Source organism: Indicator indicator, chromosome 22, assembly GCF_027791375.1.
Source record: "Indicator indicator isolate 239-I01 chromosome 22, UM_Iind_1.1, whole genome shotgun sequence".
Taxonomy (NCBI): Eukaryota; Metazoa; Chordata; class Aves; order Piciformes; family Indicatoridae; genus Indicator; species Indicator indicator.
This window is the reverse complement of record NC_072031.1, coordinates 14767983-14794855: the sequence shown is the minus strand read 5'-3', so window position 1 is coordinate 14794855 and position 26873 is coordinate 14767983. Positions and strand designations below refer to the sequence as shown.

Below are 26873 nucleotides of genomic sequence, written 5' to 3'. Positions count from 1 at the left end.
GAGCCCATCAGGGTGCTGGCAGGAGCTGGCAGCCTGTGACCAGCTCCCCTGGGGTGCTCTGCTGGCAGGGGGGACAGAAGGTGGTTTGAAGCATTTCTGAAGGAGAGCAGTGAAGCTGGTGAAGGGGTCTTGAGCACAAATCTTGTGAGGAGTGGCTGAGGGAACTGGGATTGTTCAGCCTGGAGAAAAGGAGACTCAGGAGACACCTTCTCAGTCCCAACAACTCCCTGAAAGGAGGTTGGAGTCAGGTGGGGGTTGGTCTCTTCTCCCAGAGAACAAATGATGACAGGGTAAGGGGAAATGGCTTCAGGTTGTGCCAGAGGAGGTTTGGGTTGGACATGAGGAAAAATTTCTTCCCTGAAAGGGTTGTCAAGCCCTGGCACAGGCTGCTGAAGGTAGTGATGGAGTCCCCATCACTGAAGGGATTTCAAAGCCATGTAGATGTGGTGCTGAGGGATGTGGTTTGGTGATGACCTGGCAGTGCTGGGTTAAAGGTTGGACTCAATGATCTTCAGTGCCTCTTTCAACCAAAACAATTCTATGATTATGTGTCTGTACTGAGTGCTGGCTTCTCCTCCTGCCTCTGGGTAGTGTCCTGCTGGGGACAGCTGAGCCTGCTTTCAGCAGGCTCATCAGTGATGGCTTTCCATGGTTTAGTGTTTGTTCTGTGCCACCTGCTCCCAGCCTGTCCCAGAGCCAATGTCCACCTCAGCTGCACTCTGCAGTTTGGTCCTGCTCCATGGGCTGCACTGGGAAGGACAGGGGTGAGCCGCAGGGGACCCTGAGGAGTGCTGTGGGGTGGAGGGACTGCAGCAGGCAGGCTGGGTCAGAGAGGGGGCTTTTGGAAGCCCAGGTGGTGCTGAGATTAAGGTTTCTGAAGGATCAAATGGCTCTGGTGGTGGAGCACAGCTGAGAACTGATATCTCATAGCATATAAGAGATGATGGATGGGGGGGAATGCACAAAGAACTGTCCTGCTAAGGGCTGGAAAGGGAAGACATCCATTGTCTGCCTCGTGTTGAGAGCCACAGCAAAGGCACCAGTAGCAACCAGGCACCATGCTGAGTACGAGGGAGTCACCACAGACCAGAGTATCACTGCCCAGCTGCCAAACCCCAGCCAGGACCTAAACCTTGGTGGCTTTAGGGCACTTTCCTGGGACCATGTGCCTACTTGGGGCTGCCCCAGTGTTCAGCAGCAGCACAGGGAAGGCAGCTCTGCTGATGGGTGCTTCGTGTCCCCAGCACCACTGCTGCACTGGGAACGTGACTGCAGGGAGGTGATGGCTAATTGCTGCAGCGAGTCAAGGACTGTTTAAGCAGCTAATTAATTCCTCCTAATCAGCCCTTGATCTGTTGAAAACTGCATGGCATTATCTCCTCTGCTGCAACACCTTGATAATTCCTGTCTGAATGGCCTTCACGGAGAACATATTTAAATAAACTCAATAGAGATTTCAGACAGATAGCAACTATAATTACCAGCTTGTACAAATTAAACCGTGGTTTGTTCTGTTCTTTTTCTCCTACCTTGGCTGCCCAGAGCTCCTGCTAATCGTGTTCTTGCTGCCAGTGGCATGCTGGTCCCTGGGGCGTTTCCTGCACATGCCTTTGGAAAGCCTGTGCCCGTGCCTGGTGCTGAGGGGGGCACACAGCGAGCTGCTGTTTCAGATGAGGCTGCACATGGGCACATGCCAGCCTGTGTCAAGGGCTTCGTGCTGCAGGAACTGCCCCACACACCCCTCGGGGCTGCTGTGCATGGTACCAGCCCTGCAATTTCCCCTTCTGTGTCTCCTGAGGTTTGCAGTCTCCTAAAAAGGCAGAATTTTTCTCACCTAGGAGTGGCAGAAGCATTCAGATGTTTGCCTTGAGTGGCCTCAGGAGCCCAGACTGGAGCTTTCAACCTGACCACGATGTTCAACCAGCGCTGTTGGCTCTTCCCTACCAGCAATCTGGCAATAAACCATCTGCTGACTGCAGAGGGGCTGGAGCGTGCTTCGTGAGGCAGGATAAGGGCAGGCCACACTCATTTCCTCCATGGTCACTTGGGGCAGCCAGAAAGGCTGGCTCCTCTGGCACTCAGCAAAGGTCAGACAGCCTCAGTGCTCACAGGCGGGCTGTGGATGTGCATTTACACTGCAGCCTGCTCTGTCTTGGCTCTGCTTCAGCTCTGCTTTAGCTCTGCTTCAGCTCTGCTTCCCTGCTCACTCCCAGGAGCACCACAGGCAGAGTTTGGATGCTCAGGTGTTATCCTGTGCCTCCCTTGTCTTTTGGATAAATGTAATATCTGCATGCAAGGCTGTTTTCCAGCATCCAAACAGAGACAGAGAGCAGAGAAAGTCATTTAATGAATGTCATCTGATTCCAGGGAATCAGAAAGGAAAAATGGATTTTCCTTTCTGTCATTTCCCAGGTCGGTGCCTCTGCTCCTTGTAGGTGAATAAGAGTAACACCAGGTTTCCTGCCCTTGCATTGTGTTACAAGCTACGTGTGTCACATCTCTGATAGGAGATGGCCACATGGAGCCACCCAAGTCCAGAGTCAGGGCTTTTGCACCAGCACCCTCAGGAGGACATTGCCCCACAGCTGGCCAGGGCGATGCCAAGCTGAAGGAAAAGGTTAAAGACTTTTCTCAGGTTGGTTTTAGAGTTTGAGCTGAATCATTTGTGCATTTAGGGCTCACCCTAAACATGTGCATCCTCTTGGGACTGAGGTGCAAACGTTCTCCAGGAAGTGGTTGTTCTTCCTTTGGGCTCTTCATGGAATTCCTGACTTTTGGCTCCCTTGGTGAGCTGTTTCCTAGACACCAAATGGTAAGGCAAAATCCTTCACTATGACAAATACTGAGACAGGTGTGGTGAAGGTAGCACATCCTATTCACTGTCACCCTTTCTACAGCCCAGACTTGGGCACCAAACATTTTCATGCCAACCATTTGGCCAGGGCAAGAGCATCCCCAGAAGTGGGCAAAGCATCTCACAGATTCACAGATTGCATTGGGTTGGAAGGCACCCTCTAAGGTCATCTTGTCCAAACCCCTGCAGTGAGCAAGGATACTTCCAGCTAAATCAGGCTGCCCAGAGCCGCATCAAGTCTGATCTTGAACATCTCCAGGGCCAGAGATGGGAAGCAGCTACCCACCTCAATCCTCCAGTGCCTAAGTGTCCCTTGGATTAAAGGGAGCTGCTGATCCATCCCAGCCTCACCATCAGACTAAATTCACTGGTACCCATATGGTCTTGTTCAGATAGGAGGGGAGATGTGAGGACATGGACCAGGTGATTAGCATCGAAACGCAAAACATCCCTCCGAGCTGAGCCTTTGTGCTGTCTGCTTTCATTCCCCATCTCTGGGGCAAGCCAGATGTGGAAATGGAGTTATGTGAGACATCACAAAATCTCTATTTCAGAACTGGGGTTGAGCAAATTCAAGTACAGCATGCTCAAAAACCAGCTTCCCTGGATGGCAGACAGAAAGAATCAATTTCCTTGAAACAAATACTAAATATTAATGAGAGGCAATGGTCTGCCACACACCCAGAGTTGCAAAGAGCATCTCCCATTGATCAGCTGCAGAGACAGGTTCATGGGGATGAAATTGATTTTCAAATGCTTCTTTGTGGCCCTTCTGGAGGTGGCTGGGGGAGGTTTGCCTGCACCTTCCTTCCCCCCCCCCAGAAAAAAAAAAAAAACAAAATAAAAAAAGAAAACCTGGAGCTTTTCCATTTTGCATCAGGGCAGGCAGGGAGGATGCGTGGGGGTGCTCTCGGGTTTGTTTATGTGCTGGCTCAGGTGGGAGGGGAGGTGGCTGGGTCTTGGTACGTAGAAATCAGCCCTGAATTTACGTCGAGGAGGAGATGATCTCTGGGAACATCAGCCCCTGATGAGTGCTGAAATGGCCTGCCAAAGGCAGAACATGGGACCCAAGAGCACTCCCTGGCTTTGCAGCCACGTCCGCCCTTTGATTTATTTCAATAAGGAGCATTGGGGGAAACGTTAAAAAAATTACTTACAGCCCTCACCAAGTATTCTAAAGTGAAAGCAGAGGGCTGGGAGCTTTGGAAAATAAGCCTTGAATTGCTGTGACCCTTGGGGAAGTCAGAAAACTTTGTATAAACTCTCTTCCCAATCTCAGAAGTTGGAAGACAAATAAAAAAACTCCCTTCCCTCCCTTACCAGGACACTCAGACGTGGTATGGGGCTTTTCTCCTCCATGCTGTGCTCACCCCTGGGCAGCATAGTGCCAGCTAGAACTGGGAGGGCAGACAGCACCCTGGGAATGGCTGCAGCCCTCTGGTCTCAGCCCTGCTGCATCTTGCACATGGTTGAGGAGAATACTGGAAGCATTTCACACCCATCACACAGTAAATAATAATAGTATGTCGGTTTATGATTTTGTGGAACCATCAAGGCAGCTGCATAGCCACAGGTCGGAAGGGAGCTAATATTAGCTAGAAATGACTAAAATTAGAAAATTAGAACTGAGCCAGAACTAATTAGTTGTTCAAGGAATAGAACCAGAATGGGAACAAATTAATTGTTGCTGAAATACTGCCGCGGGGCCTGGCGAGTGCCTCTGCTTCCAGCCCCACGCAGGCTCCCGCTCCGCTTTCCTCGGGATGAGCCCCGTGTGGGCTCCACACAGCGCCCAGGATCCCATCTGAAGGCTCTGACAGCTAAATAAAACTTGGCATCTCAGTCTCAGCCAGGGAGTCAGCAGCAACATGATGCAGCATGAGCTGGGCTATGCTGGGAGTAATCCCAACGCATCCCTTTGCCTCACTGCACCCCATGGCCACCCAGATGAACCTTTCTAAAGGTGAGGGTAACTATGAAGCTACCTTGATGGCTCCCAACAGCACAGGAAGTTCTCCCCTCTGATCCTGGCAGTGCTTCCATCTCTTTTAGCTTCATCCCTGCTGCTGGGTGAGATGCTTTGTGAAGCTCTCGAAGCAAGCCAGGAGCTGCCATCCGTGCAAACGCCGCCAGAATAATTTCCAGGGAATTAAGAAGCTGGCACAGATTACTGGCACATGGCTGCATTTTTCCATCTGTGACTCAGTCACCTGTATGGTCACTTCTTTTTTACTTTCCAAAGGTGGTAGCTCAGCCTATACTTTGTTTTCCGCTCTCTCAGCCCTCAAACAGCAGCTCCCATTTTAGCAGCAGCGTGACGCACGGTGTTTTAAATTCAATTTAGAATACAAACTATTTATACCAGCCAGGAAAAGGCAGTGAAGCAGCTCTCTCTGTCATGAGTGGATTTGTAATTTCAGAGCAATCATTGCATAACTAATTGAATCAGCTCTCAGCATGTGAAATCAGTACCCTGCTTATCAGAGGTTTTTTATCGTTCTCCCTTCCTGAAGGCTGCGGTCCCCCTCCACCAGCAGCACTTTATGCTTCTGCATCAGCCTGGGAGGACAGGGGGACCTGCAGAGCTGCCTTCCTCTGCTCAGACAGAGCCAATAAATTACCAACTACATTCGGAGCGGCTGAATAGCTGGGTTGCAGGTGCCCCCTAAAAGCTGCCCAGGCTCCATGCGAGGGAGTGAAGTGCATCTGAAGCTAATGAAGTGCCAGCCGTGTCTGAGAAGCAAATTGGTGCTGAGAGGTTCTGCTGACTCCCACCTCCTGCTTCATTGCCCATGTGTCCTCTACTCGGCTGGAGTTCAGGGTCTGATCCAAACTCCAGGCGTGGTGCCTGAAAGTGGAGCCTGAAAGAGGAGATAAATGCAGCCACAGCTCTTTGAGGGATATGGGAATGGCAGAAAAACAGAGGAGCTGTAAGGACCTGATGATCTTAAAGGTCTTTTCCAACCCAAACTGTTCTATGATTTGCATCAGCTTGGGAGTGAGGGTCCCGGATTTGGTGAGTTGGGTGGATCCAGTGCTGTGGATTTTGGGAGCAGCTGCAGCCTTCTAGGGCAAGGGGACACCTGAAGGGACATCTGAGGGGACACCTGAGGGGACATCTCAGCTGCAAGGTGTTTTGGGCAGGGGCCCACCAGTTTCCACCGGACATGAAGCTTCAGATGGCAGCCAGAGAAAGAAAGAACCAGCCTTTTGATGCTGCTGCCTCTCTGGAGATGCTGTCTGCGTTTGTGTGAGTCTTGACCTTCACTGAGGTGCTGGATGGGTTGTGCTGAGACAGCCATGTGGGGATGGATGAGGAGTGCAGATGAGCCCTTAATGACTGCAATGGCTGAGTGCTAACGAAGGCCAGCTCATTCAGCCTGCACAAGTGGAAGCCAAGCTGGCAGGTCGTGTCTGAGGGGAGCCTGGGGGAGGACTTGTGAACTTTTCTGGATGTTCACAGGGTTGTTCTTGCCAAATGCGATCCCTCAGGAGATGACAGAGATAGATAATGAGAACTGGGTGTCCCTGTGGTTCATCCTCTACTCAAGGATCTAGTGTCCTTTCAGGAGAGCAATGCTGTGCTCCACACCAGGGGTCTGTTGGCTTTGGTTGCCTGGGGACAGCCTTAGCAATGATCTCAGCCTTGTTGTCCAACCCCATTGTTGTGTGGGCTGTTTTTTGCCATGAGCCTGTGCTTCAGTGCTACTGGCTGGTATCCTTGCCTGGTATGCAAGGATACACCTAATGAAAACACTAGCAGGGGCTAGCATGAGTAGGGCAAAGAGCTATCATCCCCAGGCTTCATTTAAGCTGCAGAATCATAGAATTGTTTTGATTGGAAGAGACCCTTACGACCTTGGAGTCTAACCTTAAACCCAGCACTGCTAGGTCACCGCTAAACCCTGTCTGACAGCACCACATCTACATGGCTTTTTAAGCCCTCCAGGGATGGGGACTCCACCACTGCCCTGGGCAGCCTGTGCCAGGCCTTGGGAACCCTTTCAGGGAAGAAATTCTTTCTCATGGCCAACCTAAACCTCCTCTGGCCCAACTTGAGGCCATTTCCTCTTGTCCTATCGCTTGTCAGAAGAGACTGACCCCCATCTGGCTCCAACCTCCTTTCAGGGAGTTGTAGAGAGTGAGCAGGTCACCCCTCAGCCTCCATATCTCCACATTGAACAACCCCAGTTCCCTCAGACACTCCTCACCTTGTTCTCTAGACCCTTCACTATGTTTGTTGCTCTTCTTTGGACATGCTCTAGCACTTCAATGCCCTTCTTGTAGCGAGGGACCATGTCCCATCAGTGGCCTCCACTTTCCTCTCACACAAAGCCATTGTGGGGGCCAAGGCTGTGGGATTCACACTGCTGGGGTGGGCAGCACATCCCCAGGCACCTCCAACCACTCATTTTGTTTTCTGTTGTCTCTTCAGGTAGCCAGATGGGAGCACAAGACACGAGCGCTCAGCCGACTCTTCGGCTCTGCACATGCTGCCTGCTACTGCCTGGGCATCGTCATCCTGATGCTTAACTGCGTGCGGAGCCATTGGTAAGGAGCTGCCCCTGCCGCTGTGTATTGCTGCAAAGAAATGTCCCTAGGTGGGGGGGATGAGGGATGTTTGCTCTTCAGTGCTGGAGGTGTTCAAAAACCATGCAGATGTGGCACTTCAGGACATGGCTGAGTCTTCTTGGCAGCATTGGGTTGAGGGCTGATGAAAAGCAGCATGGCCAGCAGGAGAGAGGTGATACTGCCACTGTGCTCTAGTAAGACCTCACCTGGAGTACTGCCTCCAGCTCTGGAGCCCTCACCACTGCAAGGACCTGGACCTGATGGAGTGGGTTTAGATGAAGGCAACAAAAGTGATCAGGGGGCTGGAGCATCTCTGCTACAAGACAGACTGAAGGAGCTGGGGTTGTTCAGCCTGGAGAAGAGAAGGCTCTGGGGAGACCTAATAGCAGCCTTTCAGTACCTGAAGGGGCTACAAGAAGGCTGCAGAGGGACTGTTTGCAAAGGTCTGCAGTGATAGGACAAGGGGCAGTGGTTTGAAATGACAGAAGAGCAGATTTAGATTGAATGTTAGGAACAACTTCTTTACCATGAGGGTGATGGAACACTGGAACAGGTCGCCCTGGGAGGTAGTTGAGGCCCCATCCCTGAACCTATTCAAAGTGAGGCTCAACAAGGCTCTGAGCAACCTGATCTAGTTGCAGATGGCCCTGCTGACTGCAAGGGGGGTTAGACTAGGTGACCTTTGGAGGTCCCTTCCAACCCAAACCATGCTATAATTCTATGATTCTGTGGTTGGATTTGATGATCTTAGAGGTCTGTTCTAACCTTAATGGTTTCATGATTCCATCCAGCCCCAGCATTTTGCTTTTACATGGTTGGATACCTTCAGCCAGCAGCAAGTTTACTCCAGGGCTTGTAATAAAGATGAGGGATGCAGCAGCATGGCCAAAACCTTCAGTGTCAAGAGCTGTTGAGTGTAGCAGGTTTCAAGTTTCTTCCCTCTGCTCTCTGAGGGCAGCTTCTCCAGCATCCCAGGTGACAGGAGGGCTCTCTGCACAGGATGGATCATATGTAACAGCCAGATCCTTTAATTTTCTCAGAAAAATCACAAACAAAATTAAACCTGCTTTTAAGGAGCTGCAGCTTCCTGTGTAGAAGAGCAGGATTATCTGTGCACTTAGCAAGCAGTCTCTTGAAACTCTTATCTGCAATCCCTTTAAATACCACCTGCACTAGCTAAGAGTATTGTATGACTGATGCACTGCACACCATGGGAATATGTCCTTTGACGTTCTGAGTGCAGCAGAGAGCTTTACTGCAGAAGATTTCCTCAATGCCAGCCATTTATCCACGATCTGGTAGGTTTTATCTTCCACGTCGTTAGGAGAGAGAGAATCTCTTACTGAATTCCCAGATTCAATTATGCCAGGGTCAGAGCTAATGGCTTGTTTAATGCTTTGGGTAATTTCCCAGGCGAAGGGATCTCAGGTTGGAATTTGCACATGTATTTAAGAGCTTTGCCTTCCTGGAAGTGACACCAAGACCTGCTCCTGCCCTTCTGCATTTGACCTGGCTACTGCTTCTTGCAGAAGCTGTAAGGAGGCGTGCAGTGAATAGGACTGTAATTGAGTGCAGGCAGTGCAGAGGGCAGGTGTGTGCTGATGGCTCAGTGACACAACAGAATGCGAAATGTCTCAGCTGGTTTCTTGCACAAATGTTGTCTGGGAAGCAGTGCAAAGCCTTGAGCCTGCCTTTAGTTAAAAACACAGCTGATGGAAGGACACTCTTTGTTCCCAGTGGTTCTGCTGGCTCCTGGGTCAGCGTGGCTCGCTGGGTCACAGCAAGGCACAGATGGGGAACGGCTGCGAGAACCAAAGAGGGGAGCCCTAGCACTACATTCACCTGCAGACCCCTCTGTGCCTTACCAGGGCTGGCATCTCTGGCCATGCTGGCTCTGCTCTGTGTCATGAGTTTGTGAGTGCTGTGGGGCTTGTTGTGGGTCGGCTCTGCCTGTGCAGCCCATAAGTCAGGCTGAGGAAACAGCAAGGTCAACCCAGGGGGTGGAAAAACACCCAACTGGATCTTGATTTTGGAGGAAAGACTCTAGAAGATGGGTCAGCTCACCCCATGCAGAGCTTGGATGAGGTACCAGCCTGCTACACTTGCCAGCCCATCTGATGGGCCAAGGCCATTTCAAATGGTTGCAGTGCAAAGTTTATTTTGCTCACGAGGTTTAACATGGTTGGGTCATACTGGTTCATAGTCATATGACACTGGCACTGTCATCTCACTACCATCATGGATTGGATATTAGGAATATTGGATATTAGGGAAAATTTCTTTACTGGAAGAGTGGCCAGACATTGGAACAGGCTGCCTGGGGAGGTGGTAGAGTTACCATCCCAGGGGGTGTTCAAGAAATGTGCAGCCATGGCACTTGAGGACATGGTTTGATGGCCACAGTGGTGTTAGGTTGCTGGATGGACTTGATGACCTTAGAGGTCTTTTCCAAGCCAAACAATTCTATGATTTGCTGATCTTGGTGGCCAGTGGTGCTAGGAGGGACGTGTCTCACCCACTCTTGCTATTTCCCTTCTCCCTCTGTTCTATTTTCTGAGTTACTTGTACTCAAGCACAGGGATGGAAGCAGGCTTTCCACTCCTGGGCCCCATGCAGGCAGTGCAGCCAGCACAGCACAAGCTGTGCCACACGCCTCGGCGGGTCCAGGCTGCTTGTGCAGAGCCTGTTGGCTGCTGAGAGCAAGCAAAAAAGCAGCTCGAAGGGGCCCTCCACCCCCAGTGCTGTAATCCAGCCTTCAAAACTCCTCTCTGTGTGCTATGGGGACTTTTTCTGTAGGTGGGGGCTGCCAGAGAGCAATTGAAGCCCACGGGATGTCTCTTTTGTGTCTAAGAACCTGCTTCCTTTCTGCAACTGGATTTTTGAAAGGCTCCAAGCTGGGGGTGGAGGGGAGGGCAGAGCAGACAGAAACTTTGTGAGTGGGTTGGCAACAAGGCTGAAAGCACCTGGGAGCTGAGCTGCTCGGCTGCTTCATTGCCCCTCCCACGCAGGGCTCTCCACTGTGATCCTGTCCCCAGTTCAGCACTGAGCTTTCTGCTGTGGTGCTGTCCCCAGTTCAGTATCAGGATCTCTGCCATGGTTCTGTCTCCAGTTCAGCACCAGGGTCTCTGCTGTGGTCCTGTCCCCAGTTCAGCTCTGAGCTTTCTGCTGTGATGCTATCCCCGGTTCAATATCAGGATCTCTGCCATGGTTCTGTCTCCAGTTCAGCACCAGGGCCTCTGCCATGATCCAATCCACAGTTCAGTGCCAGGGCCTCTGCTGTGGTCCAGTCACCAGTTCAACACCAGAGCCCCTTCTGTGGTCTTGTCCCCAGTTAAGCACTGGAGTCTCTGCTGTGGTCCTGTCCTCAGTTCAGCACTGGGATCTCTGCCACGGTCCTGTCCGCTGTTCAGCACCATGATGATCTCATGCAGGCTTTGCTCCAAAGGGTATAAGAGGAGAAATGCCTTGTGCTCAATTAAGCAATTAGGTGCTTCCCATCTCTGAGCTTCATTATTAGCCTTGGCTCACTTTTGAGAAGCAATCCAGAGTGACCTGTGACCAGGGGGGACCTGCTTAGTCAACTGCACAAGACAAGCATCCTTAATTGCTTCTGTACGATGATTATTTTCATTACAGTCATGTTCTTGCTGCAAAGAAGTGGGAAACTTCCATCACCAAGGCTCTTATCTGTGAAAACAATTCCTGAACTTTTGAACCATCCTCATTGCCTGCACTACCCCAGTGGTTTCTGACTTATCTGTGTGACGTGGGACGTGACAACCTTCACTGTCCTCCAGACTGAGATCCAGCCTTGCTCTCTCCTGCCTTATCATGTTGTTGATATCTTTCCCTGCATTAGCTCCACGATTAGCTGCTGGTGCTGCCTCCCAGCCTTTTTCACACCTTGGCAAACTCCCTACCTCAGGGCAGGTGGCTTTGTATGCAGAGAGCTGCTGAGCTTCCCACCTTAAGAGCTCTTTGTGGCTGTTGGGTGCAGCATGGTGTGCATGGAGTGCAGAAGTGGGATGCAGCACAAGCTGTGGAGGGCAAGGGGAAAACAGCACTGAGGGGAGCAGTGAATGTAGCTTGAGGGCAGTGGCAGGGGCTGTGGCTGGTGGCTGGCAAATGCAGGCTGTCTTCTGGCCACCCTGCTGGGTGTTTGTCTGAGCTGTAAAGGCAGCACCCACATGCACACCCTGAATGGGGGGGTTGGCAGATGGGAGGGTCTAGGGACACCCACAGCCTCAAGTGGGAGAGAGCCCTGCAATGCCTCTGTCAAGGTGCTCATTGGGTACTTCACTGCTAGCTGGCACAAAATCCTTCCTTAATACCACCCACTGGGTATTACTTCCTTCATGGATGGGCTTCTTGCTTGGAGCTGATGCTTCCAGGAAAATTAATCAAGCCTGGGATGTGATTTTGCATGGGGAAGGGGCTGTTTGTCAACTCATTCTGGGAGCCTGAAAATTGCCTGAAAGATAGAGGTCAGAGGATTCTGGGCAGTGGCACAGAGCAGAGCACGAGGTCCGTAGCAAGTGGTGTCCCCCAGGGGTGAGTCCTAGGTCCAATGACAGGGCAAGAGGTAGTGGACACAAACTTGAACATCAGAAGCTCCATCTAACTGTGAAGAGGAACTGCTTTACTTTGAGGGTGGTAGAACACTGGAACAGGCTGCCCAGAGATGTGGTGGAGTCTCCATCTCTGGAGTCATTCAAAACCTGCCTGGATGCTGTCCTGTGCAGCCTGCTGTGGGTGAATCTACTCTGGCAGGGGGGTTGGACTAGACAGTGTCCAGAGGTCCCTTCCAACCCCCACCCCTTCTGTCGTCATTTCCTGGTAGTGCCTCTCGGCTTTCTCCTCCCCATTATTTAATGCTGTGAGTGCCATGGGCGAGCAGGGTGTAAACAGCATCGATCCAAGAACCCTGTGGCCTTCTGGGCAGAAGTGACCAAGTTTGGTGATGGGAATCAAGCATGGCCTGAAGGAGATGATGTCCCCTCCAAGCCACGCTGCCAGCAATCTCTGATGGCTGTCTGGGAAAAGCCCCAGTCAGCCAACAGCAGGTTGCTCCTTCACCAACAGAGCTGCCTGGCGCCCGGATGAGGAAACTGAGCAGCTGAGATGCAAAGCAGGGGGAGAAGCTGCCACAGCCCCCAAGTGACCTAAATAAGATGCACAGTGGTGGTAGCAGAAAAGCAGAGTCATTACTGGCAAAAGAAGCTGTGAAGATGATGACCTGGCTAACAGTTGCCAGAGATACCAGCAGGGCCATTTGAGTTGCTTGTTTGCAATGAACAAGGATCTTTTGTTGCAGACCTGCTGCTGGGCACCGCCCGATGCTTTCACCCCTTTTAGTTTGCCTCCTTTTAGTGAGAGGAACAAAACCCCTCAGGCACAAGGGCCAGGCTGACGTCCTGCCTGGAGAACTGGCACCTTGCAGCGGTGTCTGCTGCCTCCCCAGCCCTGCCTGCCTGCACCACCGCTGCTTCCTCACTGCCTGCCAGCCCTTGGCCCAATTGTGCCCCAATTGCATTTGCCAGCCCCAATTTCCAGGCTGATATTTGGGATCAGGCAATGGGAGTGCTGCTGGGCTGCTCCCAGCTGCGACCCAGTTTGTTGGACGAGATCTTTGCCCTCCTTTGCAGGAAAGGGATTACAAAATGTGCTCCTGGAGGGCCACTGAGAGAGGCCCAGAGACCTAAAAAGCTCCATTTCTCTCCTAGCAGAGTATTTCCAGGTTTGCTTCATGCTCCATGCAGCCTTTGGGGAGGTATTTTGGGATGTGGGTTGATAACTTTTCTTGTGTTGCAATCATCATTCTCTGGTTGAATAAATCAGAGCCTGTTTGTGGAAATCTGGCCTCTTGTCCCCTCCATGTCCCAGCAAGAGGATCTGCAGCTCATTTCCCTCGTTCTGACTTTCTTTCTGTGAGTCCACCAGCATGAAACCTCCATCCCCTGCTTTAGTTCCATTTCAAGTTGTTTTCCAGTTCATGTGGTTTATTATGTGGTGAACTAAAAGAGAGGAGATTCAAACTAGATAAGGAAATCAATTTTTATGCTGACAGTGGTGAGATGCTGCCTTGAGTTGCCCAGAGAAGTGGTAGAAGCCTCATCCCTGGAAGCATTCCAGGTCATGTTGGAAGGGCCCTGAGCAGCTTGCTCTAGTGGAAGATGTCCCTGCTGACTGCAGGTGAGTTAGACTAGATGACCTCCAAAGTTCCTTTCCAACCCAAAGCATTCCATGAGTCTGTGAATTTGGCCAGAGCAGAGCTGGCAAATTTGGATTTTTCCCTGCTAGGGTGGAGAACATGCACCTCTGGTATCATCCTTGATGCTGGCAAGCATGGGCAGATGTGAGAGGAAGCCCCATTTTCCCAATTTCCATGTGCCAAATCTGGGGGCACCTTCCAGGTCTCCCCTTTCCCCCCACTGGCAGACATCCTCGTGATTGCAGCTGGGTGATTAAAGTAGGTCGCAGCCTCCCACCCCTCCCCTGCACTGGTAAGAGGGTTGCTCTTCACCATGGCAATCACTCCACTCAGCACATAAAGCATTTCCAGGTACTGGGAGGGACAAAGCGTGGCTGTAATTGGTGTCCTCTTGGGTACCGAGCTGGGCCCGCTGCCTTGTTGTGCAGACAGAAATAAATTCTGTACCAAACGTGACTCAGGGACACATGGAGGAAGGGACTGGTTTCATGACAGATTGGCTGCACCATTCCCTCCCTTAGCAAGGGAGATGCCCAACACCTTGTCCTCCCCTTGCCAGGGAGGGTGAGGCTCCCCTGCCGCCAAGGAGTGATCGTGGATGCCAAAGTAATTGACGACTCGGTGCCGCTCCTCGTGGCCCCGCATCCTAAATGCTTAAAAGGTTTATTTACCAATTCTGAAGACTCCTGTGTGCATCATGTTTAATGCAAATAGAGAGTGTGGTTAGGAAGATAGAAAACATTACTAGAGGGAAAGGCAGTCCATTATCTCCCTGCAAACACCTCCCTCTCTCGCTCTAAGCCAGGCAGCAGGGGACCAAGGCAGACATGCTGATGAGGATAACTAATGCAGGCCTAGCCGACCATGAAAAGGAGGGATGGGATCTGCTGGAGCAGGGGAGACAGCTTTGCCAAAACAAACCACGTCACGTGCTGCTTGCAAAACCTCCAAGGCTGATTCGCAGTCAACCAGTTCATGCTCTTGAAGCCACCTTTGTTCTTCTTGTGCTCCAAGGCCAAGTCAGGTCACTGGCATCAGCTAGAGGAGCCTCAAGGATGTAAGAGAGCATGAATCCAGCTCATCTTGAACAAGAGGCAGGCTCTGAGCACTGCTCTTGTTCCACCTCTCCTTGCTCTGCCATCTTGGTTAGGGTTCAGCCTGGAGGAGAAAAGGCTCCACAGACACCTCATTGCGGTCTCTCAGTACTTGAAGGGAGCCTATAGAAAGCTGGGGAGGGACTTTTCATCAGAGAGTGTAGTGATAGGATGAAGGGCAATGGTTTCAGACTGAGATGTAGATTAGATATTAAGAAGAAAGTCTTCACTGTGAGGGTGGTGAGACACTGGAACAAGTTGTCCAGAAAGGTTGTGTATGCCCCATCCCTGGAAGTGTTCAGGGCCAGGTTGTATGGGCCTTTGAGCAACCTGGGCTAGTAGAAGGTGACCCTGCCTATGGCCTGGGGGTTGGAACTAGATCATCTTTACATCCCTTCCAACCCAACCCATTCTATGATTCTGTGCTGTCTTTACTGTGGGTTGGGATTGAAGCGAGGGCCAGTGCAGTGCTACTCTCCAAGCCCTGCTTCCCCAGGGATCAACAGCAGCGTGTTTGATTGCTGTGATGTCCCTTCTTGGTGCTGGTGCCCTGTGGAGAGATCCTGGCCAGGTGCAGAGTCAAACCCTCAGAGCTCTGAAAAGGCATTATCATCTTCCTCTGTAGGAGCAAGTATCCCTGGGGATCTCACAGTGTCCTTTGAGAGCATGGCCAGGCCAGGAGTGCTCAGACAGCTACATCCATGCAGGAGGATTGTTTTCCTAACAAACCTCAGCAGCAGATTTGGGATTCCTCATAGGGAAGACTTCTTTAATTTAAAAATAAATACCAGGGAAACGATGCAGAGGGTTCTGCTGCTGCCTCATGTTGCAGCCAGATTTGTGTGTCCCACTAGTAAGGATTTTAAGCTAAACCAGCATGAGCCTGGTGAGCTCAGGTTGGTGTTCTGGGTGCTGTGGGCAATTACATTGCCCAAGGCCATGCTGCCTGCTCTTGGCTTCCTGGGAAAGGGAATTTCCTGGTAATTTCCAGTGTGGAGAGCAAAGCAGTGTGCTACATTTATCCTGTGTTTTGTTTCCTTGCTCCAGTCCAAAGTGAAGATTAAATGATCCTAAAAACTCCCCTACAGTAGAAAATTTAGTAGGAATGAGCTCCAAGGAAAACAAAATACATCATCCAGGTCTGTAAACCACAGGGTTTAAATACCATCCTGGGCTTTGCTTGGTGCATGTTACTTGCTATCTGGGTTTTGAGCCTTTGAAAGGTGTGCTTGAAGCCACTTGTCCATCGACCAGGCAAGCAGGACTACACCTCTCAGCTTTCATTTGAGCAGTGTAGAGTTAGATAATGGTTGGACTTGATGATCTTAAAAGTCTTTTCCAACCAAAATGATTCTAACAGAAAAAAAAAGCCAGGCATTTGCAGTGCTTGGGGAAGCTGGGCACTGGCAAAAAAAAATCTATCCTGAGCCCTGCAGGTAACGTCATGGAAGCACTTTCCAGCTGAGGAGCCCAGGAGCACAGGCAGAAGCAGCTCTCTTGGCCCAGCAGCTGTGGCTAGAGGCATGGAGAGCTGTTGTTGCACTTGAATTTCAGCCTCCAGGGTGCTCATTAAAAAAAAAGGCTCCAACTTTCCTACCTCATGTGTCAGCAACATGTGGTGAAACGCTGTGTACAGCTCTGCAGGTCTGTTATCCCCTCTCACTGTTATTAATGGGCATTTTTTTAATCACTCTCTTGTCTCCCTCCTAGTCATACATTTGTACCAGAGCTATGTGAAATGCTGGGCCTGCCCAGCCCCTCTCTGGGCAAAGTTCAAGGGGCTCAAGGGAGGGATCACAATTTTTCCACTCACAAACCCTGTGTTTGGAAGGTCAGACCTGAAGTGCCTGAACAAGCCTGGAGCTGAGAAGCTGTGTTCACACTTGAAAATGTCTCTAGTATTTTCCTTTTGCTGTTCCAATCCTCCTCCTGCTTGTCAGGCTTCAGCCATGAATCACTCCTGGGCACGTGGCTAACGCATGAAGGCTGCAAAATATTTTGATGGAGAGGAACGGGGGTGGGAGCATGAGATAACCCAGCTGATTGTTCCCAAGCCTTCAAGTCCTGTGCTGAGGCACTGCAGCCTCCGGCATTTGCAAGGCTGTCTTTTCCCAGAGCTCCTGGTCACAGTGAAACCTGGGGTTTGGTGAGCAAGGTGAAAGCTTTGATGCTGCAGCTCAGTGGGGTTGGTATTTCCAGGGGTGAGCAAGGGTTGCAGGTAGAAAAAGCTGCCCCAGCTCACACTCTGATTGCTCACAAGGGTTTGGTACCTCGCTTCTCCCATTGGGAGGCAGAAAAAGGAACTTAGGAAAGGGCCGCCCTCAGCAGCATCCTCTGCCAAAGCTCCACATCTCTCAGGGAAAGGTGGGTGGTGTTACAGTAATGAGTCCCTGCTTTTAACAGCCTTTGTTGTCTCTCCAACAGCTTCACAGAAGCCATGAAGAGCCAGCCAAAGCTGGAGGGCTTGGACTGCCACTGGGTCTATTACTCAGGCTTGGCCATCTTGGCTGTAGGGTCCTTGTTTGTCATCTCCAGCTTCTTAGCACTAGGATTCATTGGAACATTCCTGGGTAAGCACTTAAAAAGTCAACAGCTTAACCATTAAATGCACTTTAATCCTTGCAGGGGTCTTTTGCTAGGGCAAAGTCCTGTCAGAATTTCCTTGCCCTTGCCTTCAGGGCTCTTAGATTTGGTCTTGGCTTTGCTCCAAAGCATGATGTAACCATGTGGTTACCTCACAGCAAGGAGATGGTGCAGAGCTTTTATTACAGCCAGTCCCATCACCTTCAGCATCCAGGCTGGTGATCATCTGGCAGTCCAGAAAGGACCCCAAGTGCAGACCCCACAAGCAGGTCAGCACCAGCACAGCAGGCAGAAGCCAGCCAGCAGCCTTGCTCTGAGCCCCCACCCTTGACACCCGCACTGAGGCAGGATCTTGTTTGCTCTGTAATAAACCTGCCACTGGCTGACAGATTCTTTTATCTGCCACTTTCTGGCAGAAGGCATTTTCCATCGTGCCTGCTTTCACATTTGGAGAGTAATTCCGTTAGCACTGTTGACTTTAAAAACATGCCAGTATGTGTGGAATTCATAAAAATAAAATAGAGACAGGAACAATAAATATCTAAGGAAAGGGGCAGCTCCTGCTGGCTGGAATAATCACAGCCCCAGCTTTGACACTGCATTTAGGCTGTGCTTTTGCAAGTGCTTTACAAACCAAATTCAATTAGCTCCTGCGGCGTCGCCAGGAAGAAGAGAGGGAGGCAATAAACCTTTCTGGTTTCAAGTGGAGTTGCAAAGAAATGTGTTGAGTTGGCCAAGATCCTGCCACCAGGAAGTGTGGGCTCAGTGGTCCTCAGCATGTGGCTTCACCCTTCAGCTGTGTAACCCTGCTCCTGGCCCTGTGTTACACTCCCGTCCCCCAGCTCCAGGCACCAAGCATCCTCCAGAGTCGCCCACAGACCCCAGGAGTGGTGCTGTGCCTGCAGAGTCATGTCCAGGGAGGCTGAGCACAGGAGTACCTTGCCAGCAAGAGCTGCTTGAATGCTCCTGAAGTTCAGCCAGGTCTGGGGTTGTTTACGTAAAGCCTGATTCATCTGACCAGGAGGATCCACTGGACTTGAACCACTGGGGAAAAACAAACAAGTGAGTCAGGCTCAGCGTAAGCGCTGAGACTGGCCCTGTTCCCTCTGCTCTGTATGGCCATTGGCTCCTGTATGCCCCAGGGCAGGGAACAGACAGGCACTGGTGGCCCATATGGGGCATTTCTGCTTCATCCTCTCTGCTGGTGGAGGCTCTCCCTGCCACCAAGTTGAGGCTTTGTGCCTCCAAGCCTTGCATGAAGCAGCAGGGAGTGAAGCCAGCTCTTTCTGCTAGCTGGGGCAGAACTGAGTCAGGATGAGGAGAAGCCAAGACCATGTTCTGGTGCAGCCAGCCTGGCTGGGAATCTCTGTGCCACAGAATCATGGCCCAGCTGGAGCCCTGCAGAACATCATCCATCCTTGGACTGATAGCAGATTCTCAGCTCCATTGCAAGCCTCTGTGAGTCCAAGTCAGCAAACTCTCCATGGAGAATGCTGTTCAGCATGGCTTCTTACCCAGCAATGGGGAAGACAAGGGCCAAGTCTCTGAGAATCTCACCTGAGGTGTTCTCTTGCTTGGGACTCACCTGGAAGTGGTATTCCCAACATCCTTCTTCATACAGGGTTCAGTGATGTGCTGGTACTGCAGGAGGAGCAGGACCCCACAGAAACAACAGCACTTCTGACTGCAGGTAGCAAAGGGCAATGCTGCTTTGGCAAGAAGGGGATGTCACATCATCCAGCTTCTTCTTAGAATCAATACATGAGCTCTGGAGAAGCTTTGAGACAGCCTCTGACACCCAAGCACTTAAAAAACTTCTCGGAACAGCGTTTGACATTTCCCTTTTGGGTTTTCCTGCAGCAGTGAGGGCTGAACTAGGAAGAGCATGGAGCCTGCACCAGGGCTGCCCATTAGATTCCTTTTTAACAGCATATTTCAGCTTTGGAGTGGCTGCAGAGCACTTTGTCTCTGAAGTGGGAGCTGAACAGTGCAGCAGGAGCCACCTGAGTGACAATTCAATGGTTCTGCAACAACCCCAACCTCCTGCACCCACCCCAGCCTCTGTAAGTAGCAGCTGGATGCAGCTCTGTGCCCAGGCGGACTTCTGCGTTGCAGAGCCATCTCCTCCCAGCATCCAGTCTCCACACCATGCCCTCACAGGGATCTGGGATCAGTTCAGCACTGGCCATTTGTCCTATTTCCTAGCAAGGCCTTGGCTTCCCAGAGGCCCAGGGCACGGAGAGGCAGCTCTGCCTGTCTGAGCCCATCTGGCTCGTGCCCAGGAGTGGTGCCTTCCAGCACTGACCAAGATTTCAAGCAAACCTGATTTGACCCAAGTCTGACACTGGGTGACAGTGAAGCCAGTGGCTTTCCAGAGGGCAGCAGAGGTGGTGCTTCAGCCCAGGTCAAGTTCCAGGGACCATGGGGGAGCTTGTGGAGTGCATCAAATGGCTTTTCACTGCTGCCATCTGAAGTGTCTGCTGTCAGTTACACTGACCTCCAGCAAAAGATAACCCAAATTAGATGCCAGAGTCCCTTAGGCTGACAAGGAGCTGATTATAACCCAGATAGATGCCAGAGTTCCTCAGCCTGACAAGGAGCTGATTCTCAGAAACCTCATCCCTGGAGGTTTCTAAGGCCAGGCTGGATGTGGCTCTGAGCAGCCTGCTCTAGTGTGAGGTGTCCCTGCCCATGGCAGGGGGATGGAACTGGATGATCCTTGAGGTCCCTTCCAACCCTAACAATTCTATGATTCTATGATTCTTGATTTGAGGGCTTCGTGAAGGCACAGGAGATGCCCAGGATGATGCTGTGCAAACCAAAGCAGAGTCCTTTCTCTTGGCACCTGCCTGACTATAAAAACACTGCAGGTGTTCTCTGGTGCTCACGTTCGTTTAATTGTGTGGGTTCCGAGGCAGAGTTTACTTCAGAAAAGCTCATGCCCTGGGGGACAGCGTGCTCCCCCCTGCTAGCTTGCAGAAGCCCACCCAGAGGGTCCTACTGCCCCACCAGTGCCAGGCTCAGATAAACCCCTGCCAGCCCCACGAACCCAGGGCTTTGTGCAAGCAGGGGAAGCGAAGGTGTTCAGCCCAGCGGCGAGGGCGGGCAGGGTATAATGAAGCATTCTGACACATAAGAATGCAGGGAAATGGGCTGTGGCAGGGGGTGATGTGTTCTTTCTAGCGGAACAATCTGAGAGATGCATTGCCAAGTAACTGTGAGAACATATAGTATGAATACCGGGCAATTATCTCACTTAGAGGCCTGCAGTTAAAGCCCCAAAGCATTGTCTAATTGGGCAGGCGCTGTTTATCCTTAGAAATAAATGTTTTTGCACCCAGTGAGGTCAAAGAAATTACACCACGATCTAGGTAATAATAATAACCTTGAATGGTTTGCACTCCTGTAATGCCTTTTATCTGGATTTCTGAGTACTTTCTCACCATACATTAATCCTCATCACCCTCTGGGCTATAAGAAAGACTGATCTCATGATCGGTGCACAATAGCACCGGGAGGGACGGAGGAGTACTTGCCCAAGGTTAGGGAAAGTGCTGGCAGCAAAGCTGGCAACATGGCCCAGGGCTGTGGCAGCTTCTTGGGCTGATGGACCAGCACTGCTCCTCGCTTATTACTGACACAGGTCTTGGGCAGAGGACATGAAGCAAAATTATAATCACAGAATTCTTGAGGCTGGAAAAGACCTCTGTGATCATCAAGCCCAGCCTATGACCCAACACCACCACATCAGCTAAACCCTGCCACCAAGTGCCACATCCAATCTTTTCTTAAAGACCTCCAGTGATGGCAACTCCACCACCTCCCTGGGCAATCCATCCCAGTGCCTGATCAGCCTTTCTGTGAGGAAGTGCTTCCTAATATCCAACCTAAACCTCCCCTGGCACAGCTTCAGGCCGTGCTCTCTTGTCCTGTCACTGGTTGCCTGGAAGAAGAGCCTGACCCCCACCTGACTACAGCTTCCTTTTAGGTAGTTGTAGAGAGTGCTAAGGTCCCCTCTGAGTCTCCTCTTCTCCAGGCTGAACACCCCCAGCTCCCTCAGCCTCTCCTCATATGACTTTCCCTCCAGCCCCCTCCCCAGTCTGGTTGCTCTCCTCTGGACCTGCTCCAGCACCTCAAGATCCTTCCTGAAGTGAGGGGCCCAGAGCTGCACACAGTGCTCGAGGTGAGGCCTCACCAGTGCCCAGTACAGGGCAGAATTCCATCACTGCTGCTGCTGGCCACACTATTCCAGATCCAGGCCAAGATGCTGTTGGACTTCCATGCCACCTGGGCACACTGCTGGCTCATGTTCAAGTGGCTCTCAACCAGTACTCCCAGGCCCTTCTCAGTCCTTGCTGGGCTTTGTGGTCTCACTTGTAAGACCAAGAGAAGTCAGAGATCTGCATGCCAACGTTTTCTCCCCCCTTGAAATGCCACTCACAAGCTGCACAACGTCTCCTTGCCTGTCATTTCTTTTCTAGGCTCCTTTCAGGAGGGTAGAAGGATTTCTCTGAGGTAGTAGGAAGCTGGTTGGTTGCTGACTGTTCTGAAAGCTTTCCTGGTTACAGATGACAATCATCTTTTCTCATCATCATCATCATGCTGATAATTGAGCATTTTGTAGGCAGGGCTGCTATTTTCTCAAATTCTGAGAAATTCTCTGAACCAGGAGATAAGGGTGACACTGAATGAGGGCATTTGCTGGTGGAGGGCATGATTACAACATCTCAAAACACCATTACAGGGTGCTGGGCTTATTTCCCCATTTAATGGATTTGATCCTGTGTGCTTGTTTCCTCATCCAGTGGCATCAGGTGGGCAGCTCTCAAATGAGAAAGCCAGAATCAACCAGTTGGGACCTGGAGAGCTGTCTGCTGATGAGGGACATGGCTGCTGTAGCCTCATTGCAATGCAGAAACCTTCCTCATGGGCAAAGAGCCATTCTGGGAAAGGCTGATAGACACTGAGTAAACAGCCAACCTCTTTGCTGCTGTTTTCTTAGCCTGGAAACCAGCAGTGAAACCACCTCATTCACCTTCCTTCCTCACCCCTAGCAGGGATGTGACACAGGGAGAATGAACATCAGCCTGCCAAAGCCCCTCACAGCTCCCAGCTTCACGGAGCCTAACCAGCAGTTCTTCTTCTTTGCTTTTCAGGTGATTACTTTGGCATCTTGATGGATGCAAAAGTGACCAGCTTCCCCTTCAATGTCCTGGATAATCCCATGTACTGGGGCAGCACGGCTGTCTACTTGGGCTGGTCCCTGATGTGAGTACCTGCCCCTGCAAAACAGCACCAGTAGGGTAAACTCGGGGTCTGTGCTGGGCACAGGCTGCATCAGGGGGCAAAACAACCTCCCGGGGATGGCAGTCAGCAATAAAATGGCAAGGAGAGTGCAACACGCCCTGACTCCTCCTCACTTCCCCACTCTTTTTGTATGTGCAGAATCTGCTGCTGCCATAAAACACTTGCAGCATTGATTGTAGCAAAATAAGTCGTGGCCAAGCACTGGGGGAAAGGAAGAATCAGCAAAATGCTCTACAGCTGAGTGAGGTCCTTGGCAGGCTCTGCACGTGGAAAAATCAACATTTGGGCGGAATTCACACCAGGTGTCACTCAGCAGGGGCAGGGCACTGATACTGGGGATCAGTGTGACCCTGGAATTACCTCTGAAGTAAACAAAACAAGCCAAGGCACCCTTTCCCCCCCTGCTGAATGGTGGCGACACTTCCAGAAGGCTCCTCCCGGGATACAACAGAGCTTAATAGCCTACTTAGCAGGAAATGAATAGGCTGTAATTTAGCAGCAAATGAGCAATATTCTCTATTCTCTGTAACAAGTTTGATGTGGTTTTCATTTAATATCACATTTTATTTATTTGCTCGGGAGGAAAAACCCCGGCTGTGTCCCATCAGGAGCCTGTCAAGCCTTGGGGGATGATATCACTAGATATTTTCCATTGGTGCTCCTGAGTGTGACCACCTCTCTCCTGCTTTGGTGGGAGAAAAGAAGTGCTTTGCCACTTTCTGGTCACCTTTATAGCCATATGTTCTGTTCTTTCTGCCCCTGGTGATAAGTAAACTGATGGTTTCTCTCCTGTCTCCACTGAGCCTTGCTGCTCTTCCTTCTGCACTTGAAATTCCCTGCCTGGTGCTGTCAGGGCTGGCTACAGAAGGCTGTTTGCCTTCCTGGCAGACCTATGGCACTGGATTGGGTCCAAATGGGCCTGGGGCGTTGTTCGGTGTTAGAGTTGGCTGTGGAGTCAGCAGCAGCGTGATGGCAGTGTGGATATTGCTGGGAGGAGTGGGGCAGAACTGGGTCAGGATGAATTCCCTCTGTCCCACACCACAACCAGAGATGACTAACATTACCACCCCTCATTCCACAAACCAAGGAATTTCACCAGGAGGAATTGTAAGGACATTTTTATTTGTTTAAAATCAATATCAAGGTCTTTACTAGAACCTCAGGCAACCCTCCTGAGCTGCTTCTGTCCCTTTTGCATGCTCATACCTTGTACCAGGTGCATGTTGTTTGGTCTTCCACTGCAATCCCGGGCAAAAGCAGCTTGAGACAACAGTGTGGTCACCTCCTTTTTCTCATTAAAAGGCTGCCACCATAAAGGGCAGCAAGGCATGACAAATAATTGCTGTTAACAAATTGCTGGAGCTGTGTGAAGTGGCACCAAGACACCACCTGCCTGCCCTGGGGAAGCTCTGCACAGCCCTTCACGTGGTGGTTTGGACTCTTTCTTTCCTCTGGCATCTCAGCTCAGATTGCTCAGCAGGCGTGAGGAGTCTCTTCTGAGGTCTCAGGGCTTTCAGAAGATGTTAGGTGTCTGCCCTCAGAGGCCAGAACTAACATCCTGACTCTGTAGCAGCTGGAGGAATGTGTTTGCTGTCTAGTTTTGCACAGACCCAGGAGCATTGTTTGTCCTCCCTTGTAGCAGTCTCCAAATCACAGCATCTGAGCCCAAAGGACTGATGGGTTTCCATCTGTAAGGGCACATACCACACCACTAAGTGAGCCTGGCAGCACACCAGGCAGCCTCTGACTGCAGTCCAGCCTCAAAAACATGGTGTGGGGCAAGAGCCACTCTTTTCCCCCTTGCAGGATGTTGCAGCTCTCCCCAGCTCTGGAAGATACACTGGAGAAGGCACCTCTGCTTATCACCCCAAAACCAGGAGCAGCAGGAGGAAAGGGCAAAGCAGGTGTCCCACATCCAGCACGCAGCACCAGCCAGACCAGCAGGGAATGGTGCAAGCTTGCTCTGGCAGACAACCCACAGCCACGGGGAGCTGCAGCAAGGGTTGGGGATGGACAGATTTCTACCTAAGAAAAGTCCTAGCAAGAGCACAAAACCTTCCTGCCTGAGACTCAGTTGACTGTGCTACAACATGAGCCATTGCCTAATAAGTAGGTCGAGCTCTTAGGAGAGAAACGACTCGTCCCATGCTTCTCATCACCCACTTCAAGCAGCCTCATTTCTCCCAGAAGACAAATGGAGCATTAGCTGTTTGGGGACAGCTTTGTGTATCTCTGGTAGGGAAGTGTTTCAACTCATGGCAACAGGCTGTGTAAATCAGAGCTGCAGCCGCAGCCAAATGATGCAATTAGAGGTCTTGCTGTCAACAAACAATCATGCAAATTTGTTCTCTTTGATAGGAATCAAGGAGGAGACATGACTAAGCATGTAATAGCAGGGGGTTGGGAGAGGAAGAAGTTGCCTGATGCTTCCTAATGAGGGAAAAACTTTCTGCAAAAGGGAAAGAGAGAAAAGGTGAAGATTTGTGTGGGCCTCTCCAGGAACTCATTAGGCCAGGTGGTACCTGAAATTGGGTCCAGTATGAGGTTTAGATAGTTTGGTTTCTCCTTCTGTTTTCCCAGCAGGCACAAGTCTTGCAGAATGCTTTCCTTCAACAAGGGCCAGCTAAGTCCTTTTTTTCCTTGCTGACAGCCAGCTCTCCTCCCTCTCAGAGCTGAGCTGTGACCAGCAATTAAAGGCAATCAGCAGTATCCTAATTAAGGGCAACACCTGCAGCCATTAGCAGGAGGCACAGGATGCAGAAAGGGTGTTTTGGAGGGGCTAGTGCCTGCTCCAGTTCCTTGCTGGGAAAAGATGGAACCAGGACCCTCATGGCTGCTGGGCTGGCAAGTGAGGAATGTCTGTTGGTGTGGCTGCTGTCACCACAGGATGGTGTCAACATCCCTGGTTTGGGGACTGTAAGCCATGGTCTGAAGTCCTGGTGCCTTAGCAAAGCCCTCGCTGCCTTCACTAGAATCTGCCTCAGACACTTTTGGGCCGAGCATCAAAGAAGTGTCTTCGTGTGGGTGATGCAGGTTTGCAGCCTATGCTGACATCTCTCTTTGGAGCAGGAGGAGATGGAGATGTTTGGGTCCTGATTCTTTGATGCTAAAAGGAACAGTCACTCCCATTGCATAGTTGTAGTAGTGGGGCCCTCACTACAAAAGGACATTGTTGGAGCATGTCCAAAGAAGAGCAACAAAGCTGGTGAAGGGTCTAGAGCAGAACTCTGGTGAGGAGAGGTTGAGAGAACTCAAGTTGTTTAGCCTGGAAAAAAGGAGGCCCATGGGAGGTCTTCTTCCTCTCTACAGTTCCCTGAAAGGAGGTCAGAGGTAGGTGGGGATCAGTCTCTTCTCCCAAGGAACAAGTGACAGGACAAAAGAAAACAGGTTTGAGTTGTGCCAGGTTGGACATGAGGAACAATTTCTTCATGGAAAGTGTTGTCAAGGCCTGGAACAGGCTGCCCAAGGCAGTGGTGGAATCCCTGTTGATGGAGGGATTGAAAAGCTGTGTAGATGTGGTGCTGAGGTTTAGTGATGGCCTGACCTGGCAGTGCTAGGTTAATGATTGGACTCGATGATCTTAAAAGTCTCTTCCAACCAAAACAATTCTCTGATCTACAGCACCTTAAGCATCTCTGCGTGTAACCAGACAGTGCAGTGTGATGGGCAGCATCAGTCCCCTTGCTGAAGGACACCGTTCAGCTGAGCTTGGCCAGGTGATTGGACATTTAAACCAGAGCAGGGTATATTTAGGCTGGACATAAGGAGGAAGTGCTTTACAATGAGAGTGGTGAAATACTGGAACAGGTTGCCCAAGGATGTGGTTGAGGGCCCATCCCTGGAGACACTCAAGATCAGATTTGATGTGGCCCTGGGCATCCTGATCTAGTTGGAGGTGTCCCTGCTGACTGCGGAGATGTTGGACAAGATGACCTTTAAGGGTCCTTTCCAACCCGATGTCATCTGTGACTCATCTTGAGATGGGTTTAAACTTGAACACAGCCAGCACCCTTTGCAGGTCACACCTGGACCTTCCCCTGTCTCTCCCTCCCTGGCCCTGCCGTGGCTCAGCCGCTGTGTCAATGGCTCCGGTGCCGTATGCCACTGCCTCTGCCAGGTGTCTCCTGCACCCTGGGTGGCCCTTCCTTGCCATGCACATCAGGCATTCCCCTTATAGCTCTGGCTGGGAGCCACAGCTGTACGTCAGCAGCTGCTCAGCTGTTGAACAGCCAGCTAATCTCAGGATTTAGCA

At 51.1% G+C, this 26873-nt stretch overlaps 1 protein-coding gene across 1 annotated transcript in view; it reads left to right on the top strand.

The window, feature by feature from the left end:
• PEMT (phosphatidylethanolamine N-methyltransferase) overlaps positions 1–26873 on the top strand; it is a 44091-nt gene that overhangs the window by 16059 nt on the left and 1159 nt on the right. The window contains exons 2-4 of the mRNA XM_054391224.1: positions 7290–7405; positions 17156–17301; positions 22471–22582. Coding sequence (XP_054247199.1) covers positions 7290–7405; positions 17156–17301; positions 22471–22582 — 374 coding nt within the window. The remainder of the gene's footprint in view (positions 1–7289; positions 7406–17155; positions 17302–22470; positions 22583–26873) is intronic.